The sequence below is a fragment of the Rhinatrema bivittatum genome, chromosome 8, assembly GCF_901001135.1.
Source record: "Rhinatrema bivittatum chromosome 8, aRhiBiv1.1, whole genome shotgun sequence".
Lineage (NCBI taxonomy): Eukaryota > Metazoa > Chordata > Amphibia > Gymnophiona > Rhinatrematidae > Rhinatrema > Rhinatrema bivittatum.
The window spans coordinates 77173193-77197899 of record NC_042622.1 but is presented as its reverse complement, the minus strand read 5'-3'; the positions used below and the strand labels follow the sequence as shown (position 1 = coordinate 77197899).

The window sequence follows — 24707 nt, the reverse complement described above, 5'->3', positions numbered from 1 at the left end:
CATGCTGAATTTTCTTTATTTGTAATGTTCCGGCTTGAGACTAGCTTGGGAACAGCAGAATATCAAATTTCATAAAGAAATAAATATATAAGGAAGCACAGATTAAGTTGTTTGCTTATTGGAGCTAATGAGGTAAGCAGTAGAATCTTAGTATGAATGGAGCAATAACAGGTGCTACTAATACTCTCCCAGATCTACACTCGCTGAAGGCCTGTGCACCGTCAGGTGTTTTCCCTTGAGTGGGAGAAACCTCTAAGGTTTTCTTTGTTGACGAGATTGGAATATTTAAAATTAAAGGCCATGCAGAAAGAGCTTAACTTATCATTTACTTGCCTCTCTTCTAATCAGAATCAGTGTCCCAATTTTCCTCTTTGTATAATTGCATATGCAAATCTATCGCATGCATATTCATTATGGCAAGCTTGAAATCTGACTGGCTAGGAGAGCCTCCAAGAGAGCGTTGGGAAACACTACTAAATTGCCTTTCTCAGATCAACTGTGTAAACTGTGTGTATAAATATTCTGTCTCAGTCACATCTATATACCTGCCACCTAATGTGTTTATATTCCTCCGTGCAAGCTAAATTTGTCACATTTGTTGATTATGAATGTTATGCATTTTTAATGGCGTAAACATTCAATAAATACATGGTTTGAAAGATGTGCAAAAGGGCTTGCTCTAACAGTCCCTTATCAATGTAAATTTTGTGAAAAATGTAAATCTTTCAATAAAATGCCCTTGTGTTTCCATCTGTTCCTTTGTTAGGATGCAGTACAAACTCTAAACACCCTGCAGACCAATGCCAGTTACCTGGATCAGGTAAAACGGGAGCGAGGAGATCCTCAGGTGCAGCTGGAGGCCATGAAAGGGTTCTTGAAGAGGAGTGGTTTGAATGTGAGTAAGACTGGCCCTGGAATAGTAACAGGAGGCAGTGGGGAGGACTGTATTAGATCTGGCTTTCAGCTGTGCCTGCTACAGAAATTTTTGATGGAACTTTCCACAGATGTAGGAAATACATACTGTAATGTCCCAGGATAAATGTAAACCTGTGTCTTGCTATCTAATGGAGAAAGCTATATGTGTGTTTAATGCTTAAACTGTAATCCACCTTGAGGACTAAAGAAAGGCAGACAATCAAGCTAATCAGTAGCCATTTCCTAGCATATAACAGATGGACTCAGGACCAATGGGTATAGTGTACTCCTGATAGCAGTTGGAGACGGATCAGATTTCAATCTGACGTCAGCCCTAGTACATGTACCCCTGCAGGAAGTGCAGCTCTTCAGTATTTTCCATGCTAACACAGCGTTAGAGTAAAATTTACCAAAGAAACCCAAATTAAGAAGAAATCTTACCTCTACAGACGAGCCCCGCTCTCCTGCGGTGTCACCCGTTGGGTCCCTCCCCCAGTCGAGATTCCCGAGGTGATTTCTGCGATCCCTCGGTCCGGCGGCCGATCCTCGGCGGGGACCTAGCCCCCAGCATTGGGTGAGGCTGAGAGGCAGCGGGTGCAACCTCGAGCGCGGCGGTGAAGGTATTTTCCCTCTCCCCCTGCAGCCGGAGACTGCCCGGAATGAAACTGGGAAGTGCTGGGACAAGGTAAGGTAGAAATCTATTTAAAAGTCTCCGGTCTCCAAAGCTTGAGGAGACTCACAGGTCGCCAGCCAGGACCAGTGCCACTGGTTGATCTGCCCTAGCAGGGCTAGACCCCGGTCAGATCAGAGGACCCTCTCACACGGAGACCCTCCGAGGTGGTCACCATATTGTCCGCGTGGTCGCCGTCACCATTTTGGTCCCGTTCACCGCCCTGTCCGCCGTCTCGACCCTTGTGCACAGAGGCGAGCCGTGCTCACAAATACCTTGTGCGCACAACATCGCGTGCACAAGTACCGGGCGCACAAGCAAAGCGCATAGCCACGCGTCCACTGTGCCGGGCGCATAATTTCGACCCATGCGCACAACAGCGTGCACATCGCTCTGCACGTGCACACCAATCCTGCGCGCGCAACTTCACACACCGGAGCGCACAACTGTATTGTACGCACACAAGCCATGGCACCACCTGAAAATAAGCTCAAAGCTCAGGGCCTTTGCCCAGCATGCCACATTAAAGCGGCACAGCATGAGGAGGCCACGGCCCTGTGCATACAGTGCGAAGAGGCCCTAGGGGACCCAACTCATGGCCCCCAGCCGGTACCGGACCCCAGCCTTTCGAGCGGTATGCCGGACCTAGCATCACACAGCGGGACCCCCCCTCAAACGGGGCTCCCCAGGGACACGGCACCCCCTAGTCTAGTCCCAGCTTCTATCTCCTGGGTGGACTTCTTCGAAGGTCTGCATACCTTTGTCCACATGCAACCAGGGCCTTCTACAATTCAGTCAAAGGCCCCACCAGAGAACCTCAACATGCCAGGACCCTCTATGCCCAGGGAAGTGATCCCACCGCCCAGAAGCCCCACCTTCGGGGACACAGACATCTCAGATGAAGGATCAGAACCCCTGGAGGAAGGGGAACTCCCTCCGGGGACAAAACCCCATCAAACCATGAGACGCTTCTTCACCAAGGACGATCTTCCAGACCTGGTCACACACAACTTAAAAGAGCTTTGCATCCTGGGCACAAGTGCCTCGGGGAGAACCTAAGACAAACCCACTCTTGGAGGGACTCCGTCAGACCTCCCACCATTTCCCACTATTACAAGTTGTCCAGCAACTAATTGAACTGGAATGAGATACCCCAGAAACCACGTTCAAAGGGGGCCATGCTCTGGGGGCAGCCATGTGCCCTCTGGACCCTGCTGCCAAAGAGCTCCTAGCATGTCTGAAAGTGGATGCCATGGTCTGCGCGGTCTCGAAGCGCACTACTATCCCGGTGGAGGGAGGAGCAGCACTCAAGGATGCTCAAGACAGATGTCTGGAATCTATCCTCAAACAGTCCTTTGGCATCTCCACTATGTTTTTACAGATAGTGGCCTGCTGTGCTGTGGTGACACGCGCCTGCTTAGCACAGACCAGGAACAACACTCCTGGGGAAGCCCTGGAACCTGCTGTGTATCATTCCTCGCGGATGCCGCTTCGGATCTGGTACGCACAGCAGCTAGAGGAATCTCATCCACCGTGGCAGCCAGAAGACAAATCTGGCTCCGAAACTGATCAGCCGATGCATCCTCCAAAACGAGACTCACAAAGATGCCTTTCAAGGGAACACTCCTGTTCAGAAGCGAAATAGAGAAACTAGCCAACAAGTGGGGTGAGTCCCCACTGCCGCGGCTACCAGAGGACAGGAATAAGAGAAACCAGCGATCCTTCCCCCGGACCTCCAGGGGCAGAGGATCACAGCGTTTCAACCCATATAGAAGCTCATATCAAGCGGCCCGCCCCACAGGCTGGAGCCAGTCCTTTTGGAACAAGCACAATAAAAGGGGAACCAGCTCGGGCCCAGGCCCCAGCCGCACCCACAATGAAAATCAGCCAACCCATCCAAAGGAAGAAGCCATAGGGGCAGACTGGCCCTATTCTACCAAAGATGGGTCGAGATAACTTCGGACAAGTGGGTCCTATCCATCATTCGAGAGGGATATTACCTGGATTTCCACCACCTCCCTCCGGGCAAGTTTGTGGAATCTCCCTGCCACGACCCTTCCGAGCGAATGGCAGTGGAAGCTACATTGACCAAATTACTAGCCTTAGAGTCTATAACACCAGTGCCTCCACAACAAATAAATACTGGCCATTATTCCATCTATTTTATCGTTCCCAAGAAGGAAGGAACGTTCAGACCTATCCTGGACCTCAAGGCGGTCAACCGTCACTTGAAGATTCCTCGCTTCCGCATGGAAACCCTATGCTCGGTAATAAGGGTGATACAATTGGGAGAGTTCCTTACCTCCCTGGATCTGTCAGAAGCCTACCTACATATTCCGTTCCATCAAGAGCATCAGCATTTTTCTATGCTTCTCGATCCTGGACCGTCATTACCAGTTCCAGGCACTGGCTTTCCGGTTAGCCACTGCATCCCGGACGCTCACCAAGGTCACAGTGGTGGTGGCAGCAACACTGAGGAAGGAAGGAATCCGTGTGCACCCTTATCTAGACTATTGGCTGATCAGAGAGAAATCCCCAGAGGAAAGCCACCAGTCAACCAACAGAGTCAAAACTCTACTGGTGTTTAACACAAACAAGAGCTAATTGCAGCCTTCCCAATCTCTAGAATACTTGGGAGTCCGGTTCGACACCAAACAAGACAAGGTCATCCTGACACCGACAAGGAGATCAAAACTGATGACCCAGTTAAGGACCCTGTTGAGCGAACTTCGCCCCACAGCATGGGATTACCTACAAGTTCTCGGCCTCATGGCATCCACACTGGAAGTAGTCCCATGGGCACGGGCTCACATGAGACCCCTACAACGCTCACTACTATCACGATGGAATCCACTATCCCAGAGCTACACCGTATGGCTTCAGCTCCCAGACAGAGTTCGGGCCCAACTACGATGGTGGCTACAAGAAGCCCATCTGAGCCAGAGAACGAGACTATCCTTCCCAACCTGGATCCTACTCACCATGGGTGCCAGCCTACGAGGATGGGGAGCACACTGCCAGGAGCTAACCACCCAAGGGCAATGGAACAAAGAAGAGTCGGGTTGGAATATCAATCGCCTAGAAGCCCGGGCAGTCAGACTAGCCTGCCTAAGTTTCGGTCACAGACTCCGAGGCAAAGCGATCAAAGTAATGTTGGACAGCACCACAACAGTGGCCTACATCAACTGTCAGGGAGGAACCAGAAGCCAACAGGTGTCTCTGGAAATACAGCCCCTAATGTCATGGGCGGAAGTAAATCTTCAAGAGATCTCGGCCTTCCACATTGCCAGGAAAGACAATGTCGCAGCGGACTACCTTAGCAGAGAAAGTCTAGATCCAGGAGAATGTAAACTGTCAACCACAGCATTCCAATTGATAGTAAACCGTTGGGGAACACAGACCATGGACCTCCTGGCAAACCGGTCCAACGCCCAGGTGCCCAGTTTCTTCAGTCGCAGGCGGGAACCCCAGTCCCAGGAAATCGATGCCCCGGTACAGACCCGGCCATAGGAGACTCTGTTATACGCCTTCCCACCGTGGCCCCTATTGAGCGCGATCATCCACAAGATAGAACACCACAGGGGGCCAGTACTTCTAGTGACCCCGGACTGGCCAAGAAGACCGTGGTACGCAGACATGCGAAGACTGCTGGCAGGGAATCCCCTGCCACTACCTCCACACAGAGACCTGCTCCAACAGGTGCCAATCCTCCACGAGGATCCAGCTCGATTCTCTCTTATGGTCTGGCCATTGAGAGGGCTCGCCTAAGGAGGAGAGGATACTCTGCGGCAGTAATTGACAGCCTACTCGAGCCCGCAAGTTCTCCACATCCCAAACACACATAAGGATTTGGAGAGTATTCGAAGCCTGGTGCGAGGACCACAACATCATACCACGTTCAGTCAAAATTCCTGCGATTTTGGAATTCCTACAGAACGGGCTAAGAAAGGATTGTCCCTCAACTCCATCAAGGTACAAGTTGGCTGCCTTGTCATGCTACGGAACCAAGAGCGAGAGCGGCAGCAAAGCCTTTCACCCGGATGTCTCCCGCTTCCTGAAAGGAGTCAAGCACATCCGACCACCCCTAAAGTGGCCAGTGCCTCTTTGGAACCTTAACCTGGTCCTAGACATCCTAGCAGGAACCTCATTCAGACCTCTCTATGGCCTGTCACTCCGACTATTAACATTGAAGACAGCCTTCCTGCTGGCAGTCTGTTCAGCCTGTCATATATCTGAGCTACAAGCACTGTCCTGCCTAGAGCCGTTCCTCAGACTCACCCCAGGAACCATCCAGTTACGCACAATTCAGTTATTCCTCCCCAAAGTGGTGTCTCACTTCCATCTCAACCAAACCATCTCGTTACCATCGCCAGATGAGCATAAGAATTCGGAAGAGGCTCGAAGCCTACGCCATCTCAACGTCGGCAGACTCCTAGCCCGATACCTGGAAAGGTCGGAATCCGTATGAAAGATGGACCATCTATTCGTCCTTCACAGCGGGAAGAAGCAGGGGGAAGCGGTCTCGCGAGCCATCATAGCCCGCTGGATCAAAGAAGTCATCAAGGCGGCCTATGTGGAAGCAGGCAAGCCACTGCCTTTACTATCAAAGCCCATTCTACTAGAGCCCAGGCAGTGTCCTGGGCGGAAACCAAGATGCTGTCACCCACCAAAATCTGCAGGGCGGTGACATGGTCCTCCATCCACACCTTCTCCAGGTTTTATCGCCTGAATGTTCAGGCTCGGGAGGACACAGCATTTGCAAGGGCAGTACTAAGTGGGTAACTGGCAGCCTCCCACCCGGTTCGGGAGTAGCTTTTATACATCCCATTGGTCCTGAGTCCATCTGCTACACGCTAGGAAATGGAGACATTTACTTACCTGATAATTTCGTTTTCCTTAGTGTAGACAGATGGACTCAGCATCCCACCCACGGCTGCTGATACTCATGGAATTCTCGGGGGACATCCCCAGGAGCGAGTGATTCAAAGGTAAGCCATGCTTTTCTTCATCTAGGATACCCATCCTACCGGGTGTCGACGTTTCTCGATTGAGGGCACTGGCGGTCTCCAGCTATAGCCAATTCAACCAGTTCCAGCTAATCAAGTTAACCAAGTTATAAAGTTAATCAAGTTATTCAAATTATTCAGTCATGCATATATCTACAGTGCTTTTCGAGGAGAATACTGAAGAGCTGCACTTCCTGCAGGGGTATATTTACTAGGGCTGACGTCAGATTGAAATCTCCAACTGCTATCAGGAGTACACTATACCCATTGGTCCTGAGTCCATCTGTCTACACTGAGGAAAACGAAATTATCAGGTAAGTAATTTCTTAATTAGTTTGTCCCAGTATGGTACAGGGCACATCCATTAGTTTGGGTGTTTTGGTCAGAAGTGCAACATTGGTCAGAAGTGCAACATTCAGTTGTTGGTGGTTTCCTTGACTTTATGTTCAGATCATTACCTTGTGCAATCAGAATGGGTCCTAAACATTTCCAGAACATCCTTCATATTCAGAACAATTCAATACAAACTGGCCAAGGACAAGAGCTGATAGTCTTTGGTGACTTTTGTCATCAGTGATCGACACCCTGGCCCCAAAAGCCTTTTCTGCCTTAAGAATAGACCCAGTTCAACAATAGCTTGGGTCTGTGCAGTAGGTGGGTGATCTGGGGCCAGATCAAACCATACCATCCTGTACCATGATGGGTAGACCTGCTGGAGTGGTACAGCATCAGCAGTCTGTTCATGCTGTTCCTGTCTTAGAAACCTGATAAAGAAGACCCAGTGGAATCCTTCAAATGATAAACTGCCTGCAGAAGTTAGCTTAGCATACTGTGAGTTGTCCCCATGCTTGCCATCTATACATTATAGGAGCAGGAAAACCAGATGATTCAGGCCTTGTGCCCTTGCTATCCCAGAGTAAGGGATGCTGGCTCTTGGAGATAAATGGGCCAGGTTCTTGAACACCCATCCCTAATATCTGTTTGTGTGGTCATCCCCAGTGCCTCTCTCTCCTCTCCCTGATTCTGTAGTAGCCAGCTAAGATTGTGCTTTAGTGCCAGGTCAGATGCAGGGGTACAACAGGAAGTGCCTCTTTAAAGTGGTAATGGGCAGTGCATAAGAATGGGGCCTGTAAAGTGAACTTTGCTGACATATACCAGAGGAGGCTGTGAATTTTGGAAACTGACTACTCTGAAGCAGAGCCTTTTTGTTTTGGGGCCAGCAATTTCCCCTTGCTCCTCTGGGCTTCTCTATCAAACAGTTGGCTTCTACTGGGCTATGATGCTATGAACCTTGCTTTGCAACTGCCCAGGAATTTTCTCCTATTTTTATAGCCACCTCCTGACTTACCCAGTCATTGCATGACAGTCCTTGGTCAGGGGTCACAGACCATGCCTCTCTCCAGAACCTTGCTAATAGGTGTTTCTAAACCATGGTAATGAGTGCTGCCTCTGCAGCATTCCTGGCCTGCCCGTGGAACAGAAGCTTGGCCCAGGAATTAAAGCAGAATCTTTTGTATGGCAGTGCACAGCACTGTGACTGAGCTACCATGCCAAGCAAAGCTCTCCCTTTTTACATAAATGGTTTTTTTTTAACATAGCATTTGTGATTGATTCCATTAGTACCGTCATAGTAGGGACATCTGATATCTCTGCAGGGATTTCATGCACATGGAGTGCAATATCTCATGTAATTGCAACATAGTAAATATTGATAGTTCCCTGTACGTACCAGGATCAGTCCAGGACACCTGGGTTGTGACTCCGCACCAGTAGATGGAGACAGACCAAAACTTGTGGGCGGAGCATATATGCTACTGTGCCAGTCACAGCCCCTCAGTCTTACTCTGTCTCCAGTAGATGGTGCAGGTCCAGTCACAGCCCTGCCTGACCTGATTCTTGGTGTTAGTCAGGTTTGATTTTGGGTTAGTTGTTCTTAGGCCTCGTTGGTTTTTTTCTTTCAAATTGGGTTTTTTTCAATTCTTTGATCCCGGTTGCCCTGCCTCCCAGGGGGGTTGAGAGGTCCTGAGGGGACTACCCTCCCCCGGTTGAGGCCGCTGCTAGGGTCGAGGACCCGGCTGGGCTAGTAGCAGCGTCAGGGGTGACACCGGGGAGCCCGGTTCACTCACCCCTGCAAGACATAGGGCTCCAGAACCGTGGACAGCGTTTGTTTTTTTTTGTTAAAAAAAAAAAAAAAAAAAAAGCGTTTCTGCTTTTGTTGTTTGTTTTCGGCCAGCTCTCTGTTACCTTGCGTCGCCGCTCTGTTCGAAACGAGGGGAGGGTCGCCGCTTGCTTTGGGGGGGTCGCCGAATTATTAAATTAATTTTCTGAGGCGCGTCTTGGTTTGCTCGCGTTCACCGACATGCCGCGTGGTTCTTCATGTCGGGCCTGCGGCTCGGCGCGCGCGCGCGCCTCTCCCGTGCAGGCCTCTGCTCGTCCTGCGTCCCGGGCAGCGAGGGGACGTCCGGGGCACCTCGGGGGTCTCGCTCCTGGATCGCGCGATCGCCGCCGCGGGGTGGAGGCTCCTTGTGTAGGCCTCAGGAACGGTTCCCGCTTAGCGCGGAAGTGGCGGCCATTTTGGCCGCCGGACATGAAATCGCGCGGGTCGCGGCGGGGGATTCGGCCTTGCCTCCCGCGCTTTCCCCGCAGCGGGGCGCGGCGGGAGGGGTCTCCTCAGAGGGGCTTCGGTCCAGGGAGGATTCTGGGGCCGATTCCTCTGAGTCAGGTTCGTTCTCGAAGGATTTGCGCTTGCTGCGCAAGGTATTTAGGTGCAAGCGTAGCAAGCGCAGCCGAGGGGGGATTCCTGAGGGAGGGTCCCCTCAAGCCGCCTCCACAGAAAAAAAAAAAAAAAAAAGATACGAGGACAGCGGAGAGCGTCCGGGAGCCCTCAAGGGGGAAGCGGGCCCCTCGGGGCGCGCCGCAGCAGTCGGATTCAGAGAATTCCCCCGTGGAGGATCCTGTTTTTTCCCACAGAGCCCCTGAAGGGGGCCGAGGAGGCGGCGGCGGATGGTTCAGCCCAGCGCAGGAAAGGGAGCACAGGCCGTGGAAGGGGATGTCCCCAAGGTAGTCCGCCTGTGCCGTAGGGAGGAACTGTCGCCCCTCATTCCGGCCATCCTCCAGGAGCGGGGGATAGAGGCCCCACCTGTGGTGGTCCGCCAAGGGGCCAACATGGATCCGGTTCTGCTAGGCCTTACAGGGCCGGCAGTCGCCTTCCCATTTCCTTTTCTTCGGATGTTTTGTTCCGGGAATGGGATACTCCGGAATTGGGATTGAAAGTCAGCAAGGCCATAGATAAGCTCTACCCGCTCCCGGAGGAGGCGCTGGAGCTTCTCCGACTTCCAAAGGTGGATTCAGCGGTCTCCGCGGTGACGAAGAGGTCTACTATCCCGGTCACGGGTGCGACGGCCCTCCGGGATATCCAAGACAGGAAGTTAGAGGTGCAACTTAAGAAGATTTTTGAGGTATCCGCCCTAGTGGTGCGGGCCGCATTCTGCACTACCTTCGCTATGAGAGCTAGTCTGCGCTGGGCCCAGGTCCTTCAGGCGCATGCGGGTCTTCTGCAGAGGAGACTTCTCAGGCAGATAAATTGGAGGCGGCAATAGCATATGGGGCAGACGCTCTGCACGATCTTCTGCGCACATCCGCTAGGTCCTTGGTGGCAGCGGTGTCGGCGCGCCGTCTCTTATGGCTGCGCTACTGGGCTGCGGATGGCTCGTCCAAGGCTCTCCTGGGGGCGCTACCTTTCACGGGGAAACTGTTGTTTGGCAAGGAGTTGGATGACTTGATAGTTTCTCTGGGGGAGAACAGGGCATTTAGGCTGCCCAAGGCTAGAGCCAGATCACGGTCCCCTTCTTTCCTGCCAAATCCCGTTTTTCAGGGAATCGCGCCCTCAAAGATCCTCCGGCCCTTCGTATAGGCCGTCTTCCTCTCGGAACCCTCAGTGGCAGCAGTCCGTTGTGGGGAAACGTTACGGTAGGCAAGGAGGAGCCCCGTCGAACACGGGGTCTACGTCTTCGCAATGAAGTTCGGCCGGTCCATCCCTCGCCGCGCCTGCTGCACGTCATTCCAAATGTGGTAGCGCGGTTAACTTTAATTTTCGAGGAATGGACCAGAGTGACGTTAGACCAGTGGGTCCTTAACGTGGTAAGATACGGCTGCGAGTTAGTTTTGCTCGCATCCCAGCGGACAAGTTTCTGGTATCGCCCGGCAAGGATCCCATGAAATGGGTGGCGGGGCTGGACACTCTCCAGCGATTGGAGAGCTTGGGAGCCGTTTCCCCCGTCCCGGTCGATCAGCGCGGCAGGGGCCGGTACTCCATTTACGTCGTGGGTCCAAAGATGGACGGCACGTCAAAACCCCCACTTCAAAATGGAAACGATTCGCTCGGTGATCGCGTCGGTGTGTCCGGGCGACTTTCTGGCTTCTCTAGCTCTCACAGAAGCGTCCCTTCACGGGGGCGTCCAGCCATCGTGCCAGCGATTCCTAAGGTTCTGCATTCTAGGAAGGCATTCCCAATTTCGAGCGCTCCCGTTTGGTCTCGCGACGGCTCCTCGGACATTCACGACAGTGATGGTGGTAGTGGCAGCGCAGCTTCGTCGGGAAGGACTCCTGGTTCATCCTTACCTGGACGATTGGTTGATTTGCGCGCAGTCAGAGGGTCAGTGTCGGCAAGCGATGGCCAGGGTTCTACAGCTCTTGCAGTCCCTGGGCTAGGTGGTCAACTACAACAAGAGTCACCTGTCACCCATTCAATCCTTGGAATATCTTGGAGCCGTATTCGACACGAGGCAGGGCGAGGTGGTCCTATCTCAAGATCGGATATGCAAGTTGCTATCTCAAGTGAGGTGTTTGCTGTCTCTCAGCCGTCCGCAAGTATGCGATTACCTGACGGTCCTGGGATCGATGGCTTCAACGCTCGCGTTGATACCCTGGGCTTTCGCTCACCTCCGACTTTTGCAGTCTTCTTTACTGTCCCGCTGGAAGCTGGTTTCGGAGGATTTCTACCTGCCGCTCCCACTCGCAGGCCAGGCGAGATCCAGACTACTCTGTCCTGTGGAGTGTCTCTTCTTGTGCCCAACTGGACGGTGGTGACGACGGATACCAGTCTCTCCGGCGGGGGAGCAGTTTGCCTAGTGAATTCGGTGCAAGGCCCTTCGTCAGAGTTTGGCTCTTCAAGCCTTCCTACCGGTGATATGGGGAAAGGCGGTCCGAGTTCTATCGGACAAGGCGACCACAGTGGCCTACATCAATCGCCAAGGCGGGACAAGAAGTCCACTGTGGGCGCAGGAGGCGCAGTCCTTGATGGCCTGGTCGGAACACCACCTCAGTGACATCGCAGTGTCTCATATTGCTGGGGTCGACAACGCCCTGGCAGATTATCTCAGCCGTCACCGACTAGATCCTGGAGAGTGGGAGCTGGCGGACGAAGCGTTTCTCCTCATCTGCAGGATGTGGGGGGTTCCCCACATGGATCGGAGGGCCACATGGTGCAACGCGAAGTCTCCGCGATTTTACAGTCGGCGTCGAGAGGGGAACAGAAGGCGTCGATGCGTTGGTGCTTCCCTGGCCGACGGAGGTGCTGCTGTACGTGTTTCCCCATGCCCAATGATCGGCAAGATTCTGCGGCGCATAGAGGTGCACCTGTCCAACGTGATCTTGGTGGCACCGGAGTGGCCGCGCCGCCCGTGGTTCGCAGACCTCATCCAGTTGTCGGTAACGGCTCCCCTTCGTCTCCAGGGGTTCGCAGGGCTGCTTCGTCGGGGCCCCGTCTGTTTGGAGGATGCGGATCACTTCTGTCTCGCGGCATGGCTTTTGAGAGGAATCGGTTGAAGAGGAAAGGTTACTTGGTCGCGGTAATAGCTACGCTGTTCAGGTCCCGGAAGCAGTCTACGTCCCGGGCTTGTCCGGGATTGGGTAATTTGGAGGTATGGTGTGTGGAGCGGGGTTTGGACCCCACTTCCGCTGCCGTTTCCGATATCCGGGCTGGCCAAAGGCTTAGCGTGCAGTTCGTTCCGGGTCCAGGTCGCGGCACTTGGTTGTTTGCGGGGTAAGGTCTGGGGAACCTCCCTGGCTCTTCACCCGGACATCGCCCGTTTCCTGCGGGGGGCTAAACACCTCCGTCCTTCCTTGCGTTCCCCTTGGCCATCTTGGAACCTCAGCTGGGTTCTCTCCGACTTTGCTCGGTACCGTTTGAGCCCTTGAAGCGCGCTACGGTCATAGATCTCACGTTGAAGACCGCATTCCTGGTGGTGATTGACTCGGCACGCCGTGTGTTGGAATTGCAGGCATTGTCTTGTAGGGCGCCGTTTTTGCGGATCTCCGACGCAGGGGTTTCCTTGCGGACTGTTCCTTCTTTTTCTGCCTCAAGTAGTGTCGGCTTTTCATTTGAATCAATCGGTGGAGCTTCCCGCTTTCGTGGTCGGGGAGTCGTCAGACACGAAATCGAGAGAATTACGAAACCTAGATGTGCGGAGGTCCCTTCTTCGCTATCTCGAGGTCACTAATCTTTTCGGGTATCAGATCATCTGTTTGTCCTGTTTTCGGGTCCAAAGAAAGGGTCTGCGGCGTCTCACACGACGATCGCTCGGTGGCTCCAGGAGGCCATTGGTTCTGCGTACTTAGTGCGGGGAACACCTCTGCCTGGGGGTCTCAAGGCTCACTCGACGCGGTCCCACGCTGCGTCTTGGGCGGAAACTTCTCCGGTGTCGCCTCAGGAGATTTGCAGGGCGGCTACCTGGAAGTCGATACTTACCTTCATCAGACATTATCGGTTGGATGTTCAGGCCTCTGAGGCCGGAGGGTTTGGAGAGAGGGTACTCCGAGCGGGACTCTCTGCTTCCCACCCTCGGTAAGTTGGCTCTGGTACATCCCAGGTGTCCTGGACTGATCCTGGTACGTACAGGGAAAGGAAAATTAGTTTCTTACCTGATAATTTTCGTTCCTGTAGTACCAAGGATCAGTCCAGGATCCCGCCTGCAGTGCTACACTAAAGTAACGGAGAGTCCGCTCATGTTGATTGTTTCATCTATCCGCTTGTTTGTTGTGGCTCTCTCGGCTGGGGAGCCTGGTTCCCGAAGGGATTTGGAATCATTTCCGTTTAAGTGGAGTGTTTTGCTAGTTGGTTCTGGTTGACTAACTGAGTTTTCTACTTTGACATTACGTATGACTGAGGGGCTGTGACTGGCACAGTAGCATATATGCTCCGCCCACAAGTTTTGGTCTGTCTCCATCTACTGGTGCGGAGTCACAACCCAGGTGTCCTGGACTGATCCTTGGTACTACAGGAACGAAAATTATCAGGTAAGAAACTAATTTTCCTTTAAAGACCAAAATGGTCCATCCAGTCTGCCCAGAAAGGTGTTTAGAAACAGAAACATGATGGCAGAAAAAGACCGTATGGCTCATGGTTCTGCCTATCCATCCAATTAACTTAGCATTATAATTGTCATCACTTTCTTAGAGATCCCCTGTATTTATCCTTTGCTATCTTGAATTCAGATACTGTGTTTCTCTACCACTTCCATTGGGTGGCTGTTCCATATAACCATCACTCTCGCGCTGTAAAGAAATATTTCCTAAGATTACTCCTGAGTCTACTTCCTTTCAACTTCATCTCATGACCCCTCATTCTAGAGCCTCCTTTCCATTGAAAAAGGCTCACCTTTGGTGGTTTTTTTTTTTCATTTATGCGTTTACAAAATATAATTCAACAATCCACTTGAAAATCAATAAATGTAACAAACATAAATGAAATATATGAATAAATATTATAGGAAATAATACATATCAAATATAATCCTAGTCCTCATAAAGGGGAACAATATACACAGCCCCAGGAGGAAAAAACAGTTAAGAAATCACTAACACTAAAGGGGGTAGCTTATTACAATAAGAGGACTAATTATTACTGGATATTCTGCGCTCTACCAATGCAGGTTGGAGAAGTTAGAACCCCCCCAGATTTATTACTCAAAAAAAGTGGATAATTGGGAGAAAACATAGGAAACATCACAATATTTTTATCAAGTGTTTGCAAGGAAATTTCAGCAAAAAGAATGCCCCTAGTTCAAGAACCTGGGATTTCATTAACAAAAATTGTCTGTCTCCTTTACTTCTGTGTCTGTCTAGTGAGATATGGAAAAATTTATACTTTCAGGATTAGGAAAGATTCCATGCGATGGTGGAAATACATTTTAAGAATCCAATCTCTGCCCGACTCTAATAGAATGGAGACAATTAAAGTAGCCGGAGTGACTGCATTTTCCTCACATGTTTCCAAGATTTCAGTAAGATTCAAATTACCAGACCCTACAGGTAGAAGAACCTGCATTTTATTTTGAGGGGGCGGGCTTTTTTGAAAAAAGGTATATAATATATCTTTGAGATTAACAGGTAATCTTGCTCAGGAATTTTAAGTATATCTGTTAAATATCTCTTCCACATATCCTTAGGTGGAACATGTGGGTCCTTTGGAAAATTTTTACAAAGAAGGTTCCGCCCTCGTATTTGATTTTCCATATTCTCAAATTTATTTGATAGTAGCTGGTTTTGGGTACACAGTGCCTGCTGTAAAACAGAAGCTTTCCATATGATTTTTAAAACTTTCACAAAATTGTTTAGTCTCCCTAGACTCTTTTTCCACATGTTTCAAACGAGCATCTAAGTTAACAGAAGATACAAGTGGGGTAATCTGAGCAGAAATATTTTTATTCAAAGTTTGCATAGCCTCCCGTATAGTTTCAAAGGTAAACTGCTTAGGTCTTACTAGCTCTGAGAATTGAATGTACAATGGCTCAATAACAAAAACTCCTGACTGCCATGGAGCAGCTCTTCCAGCAACCTCCCCTGTAACGCCGAGAGTCTCTGGCTGTGAGGCAGTTCCAACAAACCCCACGGGTTCTGAATGAGGCTCAATGCCGGCAGTTTCTTCTGTCAGCTCAAAACCCTATCGCGGTTCCTGTAATCTTGCCTCAGCAAGATTGACAGGGGCTGTCCTCTCCTCAGGGAGGGAACCAAGTTCAGCTTCCTCCTGGTCGTCCTCCTGCGAACTCACTCCCAGAGCACTAACTCCCCAACATACGTGAGCGTCCATAGGCACAAGGAAGGGGGTAGAAGAGAGCAGCCAGGACCTTGCACTCCTTATCCCTTTGTTTGCGGTCAGAATGAGGCATTTTCCAGGAAAAACAAATGAAAGTAAGAAGGAGCTAATGCACGCCTGGTTGGTTCACCTCGTTTGAGATATTTCAATGTCTATCGTATCTCGCCTTTCCTCTAGGATATACATTTACCGTAGATCTTTAAATCTATATATGATTTAGAATGAAGACCACTAACCATTTTAGTAGCCACTCTCTCTGGACTGACTGCATCTTGTTTATATCCTTTTGAAGGTGAGGTCTCCAGCATTGTACACAGTATTACAAGTGAAATCTCACCAGGGACCTATACAGGGGCAACATCACCTCCCTTTTTCTGCTGAACATTCCCTATGCAGCCAAGAATCTTTCTGGCTTTTACCACTGCTTTATCCACCTGTTTGGCCACCTTAAGATCATCAATTATAATTACTTCCAGGTTCCACTCTTCCTCTGTGCTCAGAAGAGATTAATCTCTAATACTGTACCTTTTCCTTGGGTTTTTGCATCCTAAATGCATTATTCTGCATTTGTTTAGCATTAAATCTTAGCTGCCAGATCTTAGACCATTCCTCAAGCTTTGCTAGATCCTACCTAATCATTTTCACTCCTTCCTGGCTGTCCACCCTGTTACAGATTTTAGGTTTGTCTTTTTGCTGATGATAGTTTCTCAACAACCTTTCATTATGTCGCTCACAAAAATGTTGAAAAGAACCGATCCCAAGATCAATCCCTGAGGCACACTGTTAGTAACAACCCCCTCCTCGGAGAAAACTCCATTTACCAGTACCCTTTCTTGTCTCCCACTCAGCCAGTTTCTAACCCAGTCTAGGATCCATTCCAAGGGTGCACAATTTATTTAGATGTCTTCTGTGCAGAAAGGCCTTGCTGAAATCCAAATATACTATATCTAGTGCTTTCCCTTGATCCAACTATATGGTCACCCAATCAAAGAAATTGATCAGATTTGCCTGACAAGATTTACCTCTGGTAAAACCGTGCTGCCGCAGATCTTGAAATCCATTGGATTCCAAAAATTCCACTGTCCTCTGTTTTAGCAGCGATTCCATTAGTTTGCTCTCCACAGGGGTCAGACTAACTGGCCTGTAGTTCCAAGCCTCCTCCTTACTTCCATCTTTAGAAATAGGAACCACATCTGCTCTGTTCCAGTCTTCTGGAACTACTCAAGACTCTAAAGAAGCATTGAAAAGATCAGCCAGAGTTGCTGCCATGACATCTCTAAACTCCTTTAGTACCCTCAAATTTATCCTATCCAGCCCCATTGCCTTAGCTACTTCATGTTTAGTGTACTCCTCATGAACAGACTGTTCTGAAAATTGATTGTTTACCTCACTTCTGATCTTATTTGTTTGTTTTATATGGTACTGCTCCAGGCCCTTCCACAGTGAACACCGAACAGAAATATTTGTTATGCAATTTTGCTTTTTCCTCCTCATCCTCTACATATTCCTCTCCTTCACCTTTGAGTCATAACTGCTACTCCATGCAAGTTTGCCTCAGAAAGCCTAATCTAAGCCGTAAAAGCAGCTGATGGCCAGACCTCTCCTTCCCAACTTTATTCATTCCCTCTTGCTTGGCGCCGCTCTGATCATAGAAACACAAGTGCAGACTTACCTTGCCCTACTGCCAACATGAGTGAACCTGATTAAACTTTGTTAAAGTACTATAAATGGCCAGATAGCTAAAACACATGTTTACTATAAGATATGCCCAGATGGATCCCTTGAATGTACCACTGGCTGGTTATGACTTCCACTCTGTACAGGTTACCGCCATGCAGAAATGTTTCACCAAAAATTATTATAGGTTGTCTGAGGTCAAGCAGGATGGTAGTCCTCACACATGGGTGACAATATCAGATGGAGCCCGATAAGTAAAACTTATGTCAAAGTTTCTAGAAACTTTGACTAGGTACACTGAGCCTTCCCAGCCTATACCACGTTTCCATGCAGGGTCCCTCTTCAGTCTTTTTTTTTTTTTCTCCACGGAGCTGTGAGCCTTGCAGTCTGATTGGCTTTTGCTTGTAGAAAACTTGGTTTTTGCATGGTTTCGCAATCCTTTTCTTTGGTCTGTCACTGGGTCACTCTCTGTGCCTCCCCGTAATGTCTCCAGTCAGGGTTTTTGGTGTTTTGGGTAAGTTTCTTTTTGTGGTCGGTTCTTCCCCCCCCCCCCCCCCCCCCCCCCCCCATTTTGGTGGTGCCTCAGTGCCTGCCAGCCATCGATGCCTGCCGCCATTGTTCCGTCCTTCTATCCTTTTTGTTTTGCCCCATCATGGCCACGTCCGGCTTTCACCGATGCTCCCAGTGCCCGAGGACCATATTGATCACCGATCCTCATGAAGTATTCGTCCTCTGTCTGTGAGCATCGCATGATATCCAGGGTTAATGCTTCTGCACCCAGATGACGCCGAAGCGGCAACTAATTCGACTCAAGATGGATCAGCTCTTCGGGTTGAAGAAGCCCAAGTCATCGGTATCAAAGGACCTCTGAGCCACACTGATGGACACCTCACCATCGGTGGGCCCATTGGTTCTGTTGAGGTCGCTGGTGGATAGGGGCTCCGGAGACCGACATTTGTTGATCTCCTTCAGGCAGAGGGTGCTGGGTTTGTTGTTGTCGACCTCTGCACCAGGGAAAGACTGGGCCGAGCATCGAGGGAAGCCTAAGAAGCATCGGCACCGGTCCCAGTCTATGCACACGGATGCACCAACTTTTGTCATGATGCCCCAAGAAGCAACCCCCTGGTGAGGAGCACCCATCCTCCATTGATTCCCGGGGTCCGCGACGGTCACCACCGGTACTGATGCCAGTTGTCTATCCCCCTCACGGTGTAGATGGTATGCTCATTTCTGTATAGCCTATAGTTGTACGCTTCATGCAGGGACTGCTTCAATAGAAGCCTCCCCTAAGGCCTCCTATTGTGTCTTGGGACCTCAAACGTGGTGTTAGCTCAGCTGATGAAAGCTCCTTTTGAGCTGCTGCGCTCCTGTGACCTGAAGAACCTGACCTGGAAAATCATATTTTTGGTGGTGGCCACTTCAGCACGCAGGGTCAGCAAGTTCTAGCCTTAGTGATTTATCCACCTTACACTAAGCTTTATCATGACAGGGTGGTCTTGCGTATGCACCCTAAGTTCTGCCTAAAGTAGCGATGGATTTCCATCTTTAACCAGCCAATTGTCCTGCCAATATTCTTTCCCAGGCCCCAGTTGCACCAAGGTGAACGAGCACTGCACAGTTTGTACTGCAAGGGATCCTTAGCTTTTTTATCTGAAGCGGACAGAAGCTCTTGGACAATTCACCCAACTTTGTTTCTTTTGATAAAAATAGGTTGGGTGTTGCTGTTGCCAAACAGACAATATCCAATTGACTAGCAGATTACATCTCCTTCTGTTATGCCCAGGTGGGACTGTATCTTGGAAGTCATATCAACACTCATTCGGTCTGAGCCATGGCAGTGTCTGTGGCCCACTTGCGAGCAATTTCCATGGAGTTCTGTAAGGCTGCGACGTGGAGTTCTTTCCACACATTCACATTACATTACGGTCTGGATAGGGATGGCCGACATGACTGTAGTTTTGGCCAGTCTGTCCTCAGGAACCTGTTTGAGATGTAGAACCCAACTCTCCCAACCTAGGGCCTGTTGTTTGGGTTCAGGCTGTCGTCCCCTCTGTTACCAAAAGCACAGGTGGTGTTGTGCCCTTTGACACCTAGTTAGGTGTCTATTGGTCCTCATTTTGTGTTTGGGGAAAAGTCTGTAGCTAGGAATTCACCCATGTGTGAGGTCTACCATCCGCTTGTCTTCGTGAGAAAGCAGAGTTGCTTTCCTATAACAGGTGTTCTCCGAGGACAGCAGGTTGTTAGTCTTCACGAAACTCGCCCGCTACTCCGTGGAGTTGGGTTTCTCTTATTTTTTGTTTTATTGTAATTCTAAGTTACAAGACTGAAGAGGGACTTCGCGTGGATGTGTGGTAGAGGGCATGCCGAGCATGCTCAGTGTGCCTAGTTAAAGTTTCTAGAAACTTTGATATGTTTTTCCGCATTTTGACTCCATGTGATGATGTCACCCATGTGAGAGGACTAACATTCTGCTGTCCTTGGAGAACACATGTTACAGGTAAGCAACTCTTCTTTACCCTGTTTTTTTGTTTCCATCCTTTAGCCAGTAGGGATCCACTGTGTTTCTCATGCCCTTTTGAATTCCGTTGCTATTGTCTCATCTCTTCCAGGAGGGCATTCCATGCATCCACCACCTTTTCTGTGAAGAAAAATTTCTTGAAGTTGTTCCTTAGTCTACTCCCTTGAGTTTCATATCATGACCCCTAGTTCTATAGCTTCCTTTCCATTGGAAAAGATTTGATTCATGTGCATTATTAATACTTTTCAGGTATTTAAAATTCTGTATCCTACCCCCATGTCTTTCCTCTCTTCCAGGGTATACATATTTAGGTCCTCTAGTCTCTCTCATGTCTTTTGCTACAGACCTCTCACCATTTTGGTTACCTTTTTCTGCGCCACTTCTATCCTCCCTTTTATCCTTTTTGAGATGTGGCCTCTCTATACAGCCAAGCATCCTTCTGGCCTTAGCTACTGCCTTATCACATATCTTTGTTATTTTCAGATCATCAAGTACATATTGCCCCGAGGTCTTGCCCCCTTCTTGCACTCCAAGTGCATGACTCTGCAGATCTTGGCAGGGAATCCTAACTGCCAAACCTTCAACCACTTCTCAAACTTTCTTAGATTATTTTCTCATCCTTGCCCACACCTTTGCAGATTTTAGTGTGAGTACTTTTACCGTGCATATTTGTGGTTAATTTTAAAACTCCCCATTGGTTTCTCTTTGAAAATTAAGTAGCATAAAGAATGTGTGCTAAACTTGTCCGTGTACAGTGCACCTGTTATGTGTACAGGCAATGGAGAAGTAAAATAGTGTGTGCACACACCATTTTCCTCCTCCGATTTAAGCATGCTTCTCGGAATGCCTCCTTTGAACCTGGCTAAAATTGTGTGCGCTATGGCAGCCTGCCGGTGCTTGTAGGCAGAGAGAGGATGGTAATTTTCAAATCGCCATCATAGTGACAACAGAAACCAAATTTTTGTTGTGTATAGTAAATATAAATGTGAGGACTTAAAACAAATGCTGTTCCAGAATCACAACCTCATCTGGTGAATGTCTCGAGTCCCCACCCCTAGGTGTTGCCGTGCTTTGACTGGGCCTCAACCCTTCTGCAGCATCCCCTTACTTTTGCTGTCCTGAGGAGGAGTAGCTGAATGTAGTCTCTTGCACAGCATTGACTTTGGGCTGGGCCAAACGTTTTCCTTGGATTTTAAAGTAAACTTATGTCTGATTTAACTTGTCCCTTCTGTTTTCTACCAGTTCCTTCTCACATGAATAATCCAGTGCATAACTCTGTATGGAGCTCTCAAGCACAGTGTTATCGTATCCTCTGCAATCTCCTTTCTTCTCAGTGGATTTATCTCGTTGGCCTAATTTCTCTGCTTGTGTTCAATGCTTTGTTCCTCTTATACTCTTCTATAATTTCATAGGAGCCAAATCCCAGGTGGAGTGGCTGCAGGCTGTTGATGTTTCCTTATTAGTGAACAGTTTCTTCTGTGCTCACTTATAGTTGTCTGCATTTTGTTAGGTAGAAGACCTGGATCAGCTGAACATTATCCATGTGACTGGAACAAAAGGCAAGGTGAGAGGTCATCTAGATAGAGGGGGATAAGAATATCATCCGTGCTTTCAAGGGACTTGCTGAAGACCTATGACATTTTGAATACTGAATATATGTATATTTTTTTAACATTATTTTTAATGGTATTTCAAATAAGCACAAAAACTTTGTAACAGAAACAAGAGGATTGATAACACAACAGAAAAAATATAAGAACTTTCCTAGCGTGTAGCCAAATGGACTGAGTCAGGTTTCAAAGCTGATGTCACACTAGATATACTCCTGCAGTGACCTCAGCCATTCACTATCTCTCCGTCTCCTAGCAGATGTGGACACTGTCTCCACACCAGCAGCGGTATTAGCGAGATTGCAGTACTAATTCAAGGAGAAATTTTACCTTCAAATTGAAAAGATTGAGCCCCGCTCTCCTGTGGTGATACCTAAAAGTCCCGCCCCCAGTTGAGAATTCCTGAGGTGATTTCCGAGATCCCTCAGAGGTGTGCCTTGGTCTGGTAGCCAGCTCCCGGTGTGGACTTTGCTGCTGAAGCAGCTGAAAGGCAGCGGGTGCAGAAGCCAAGTGCGGTGCTGAAGGCCTATACCCTCTTCCCCCGCAGCCGGAGACTGTCTCTGTACTCAGCCAGTAAGCGCTGAGACCAGGTAAGTAGAGAAGAACTTCGATCCAGAGACGTGGAAGGGCTTCAGTAAATCTTTCTTCTGGTTTCCTTGCTTGGCATGCTGTACCGACATCGTTCCCGATCCCGTTTGGGCGAGAGAAGGGGGTTTCCGAATGGGTTGAGCAGCCCCCCCCCCCCCCCCCCCCCCCTCTGATGGGCTAGGCCCCGCTTCCGACTTGGTGGACTCTTCACGTGGTGATCCATAGCGGCGCTATCTTGCGCATGGTTTGGTGCGGCGCCATTTTCCCCCTTCATCTGTCGGTATGCATAGTGTGAGCCGGCCCTCTGTGCGCCTAATGTGTGCGTAAGTGCACGCATTCCTTAATGCGCAACCAGGTGCTTAGTTCTACGTGTGCCGAGACAAGTTTGTGCGCGCTCTGGAGGCAGCTACCGGCTAAACGCACAACCTACAGAAGTTATGGCCCTGGCGGCAAAGAAGCTCAGACAACACTCCCTTTGCACTGCCTGCCATATTAGGGCTGCACAGTCTGAACTGGAATTCTGTCTGTGTCAGCACTATGAGGAGGCCCAGGGAGAGCTGAATTCTCAGAACTTTTCCAAGACCGGCCCATCTCAGTCTGAGGACGGGTCAGCCACGACCTTATTGGGCAGCATCCCAGACTTGAGCAATTCCGGGGCTGCATCCTCCCCGAGAGAGGGGCAGTTTAGTGGCCCCTATCCTGGTCCCTCCTGGGCCAAATATGGACCCAGTGGCCTTTTCTTGGTTGGAATTTTTCAGGTCCTCCAAACCTTTGTCCAGGCACAGTCAGCCCCTGCTCAAGCGGAACCCCAGCTGGGAAGGCATCACCCTCCCAGCCCTGTCAGCAGGTCTCTGGTCATGCCTTGCCTCACCAAGGCTATCCCCGACAGGCATGCAGAAACCACAGACGATGGGGATTCTTTGGAGGATGGGGAAATCCCTCCAGGCCTGGAACCATACTGGACCATGCTTCGATTTTTCCACAGAGATGAATTACTGGTCCTAGGCTCCCAGACCCTGAAGACTGTGGGAGTTCTGGGCACGGACCCTATGTCGGAACCAAAGAAGAACCCCATCTTGGTGTCTCTACGGAAAGCCTCTTGTTGTTTCCCAATACTGGAAGCTATCCTGGAGTTGCTTGACCTGGAATGGGATTCCCTGGGACGAGGAGATAGAAGAGGGATAGTCGGCCCCCTATCAGCAGTGGGTCGAGATCACGTCAGACAAATGGATGCTGGACATCATATGAGAAGGTTATGCTTTAGAATTTTGCAGTATTCCTCAGGGCAAGTTCATGTCACCTTGCCACGCTCAGCACAAGAACCTGGTAGTGGAATCCACACTGATAAGGCTCCTCAGTCTGAGGTGATAACTCCGGTACCTACACCCCAAGTAAATACGGGGCGTTATTCCATCTATTTCATCGTACCCAAGAAAGGTGTTCTTTTTGACCCATCCTGGATCTTAAGAGCGTCAACTGTCACCTGCGGATAGTCCACTTCCAATGGAAACTCTTCACGCCATCAGAATGGGAGTGCAACCAAGAGAGTTCTTAACCTCCCTGGACCTCTCTGAGGTCTACCTTCATATTCCAATCTGTCAAGACCATCAGCGTTTTCTGCGCTTTGCGGTACTGGGCTGCCATTACAAGTTCTGGGCATTGCCCTTTGGCCTGGCAACCGCCCCCAGAACATTCACCAAAATTATGGTGGTCGTGGCAGCGGCACTGAGGAAAGAAGGGATCCTGGTGCACCCTTACTTGGACTGGCTGATCTGGGCAAAGTCGTTGGAAGAGAGCCTCCATGTGACCAGCAGGGTCAGCTTCTCCTACAGGAACTCAGTTGGGTCGTGAGCATGGATAAGAGCAGCCTCAAACCCTCCCAGTCCTTAGAATACCTGGGGAGCCCAGTTAGACACCAAGCAGGACAAGGTCTTCCTCCCTCCCTTGAGGAGAAGGAAACTCATGGACCAAGTGTGTCAATTGATGAACACAATGTGCCCCACGGTGTGGGACTATCTCCAGGTCCTCGGCCTCATGGCATCTACCCTAGAAGTAGTGCCGTGGGCGAGGGCACACATGCGGCCTCTCCAACACTCCCTACTGTCACGCTGGAATCCACTGACTCAAGACTACTCGATTCGCCTCCATCTACCAATGGAAGTATGCTCTTGGCTCCAGTGGTAGCTACAGGAAGTTCACATAAGCAAGGGTGTAAGCCTCTCCCCACCGAGCTGGATCATTCTGATTATATGTGCCTGAGCCTGAGACCAACATGGAAACTGTGATTAACCCAGAATCCTCTGCTGCCTTGGCCTGCTTGCAGTTCTGGCCATGTGAACTCTAAATGCGCTATTGAGCCTGACCTGGAGGAATTACAGGAGACATCTGGACAGCAGCCGGAGCTGTCTAAAACTTGTGATGGAGGGTCGTAGGGTCACACAAAAGCAGAAGGAAAGGGTCAGAATCTCAGGATTTTAACTGAGGGTGAAAAAATTACAGGACAAAGGACTAATGGAAGATTAATGTGACCACCAGGCAATTAGGCCTCAATTTGGGAAGGGGGATCAGGGTAACATAGGTTTAATTTATCTTCTTTTTGACATGAGACACTGTGTACATGATACTCCCA

At 49.8% G+C, this 24707-nt stretch overlaps 1 protein-coding gene across 1 annotated transcript in view; it reads left to right on the top strand.

Annotated features, from left to right (window-relative positions):
- Window positions 1-24707, top strand: part of LOC115097185 (folylpolyglutamate synthase, mitochondrial-like) — a gene marked incomplete at its 3' end in the record, with an annotated part of 58973 nt that overhangs the window by 21586 nt on the left and 12680 nt on the right. Inside the window, 2 exon segments of the mRNA XM_029612767.1 lie at window positions 767-895; window positions 21391-21444. Coding sequence (XP_029468627.1) covers window positions 767-895; window positions 21391-21444 — 183 coding nt within the window.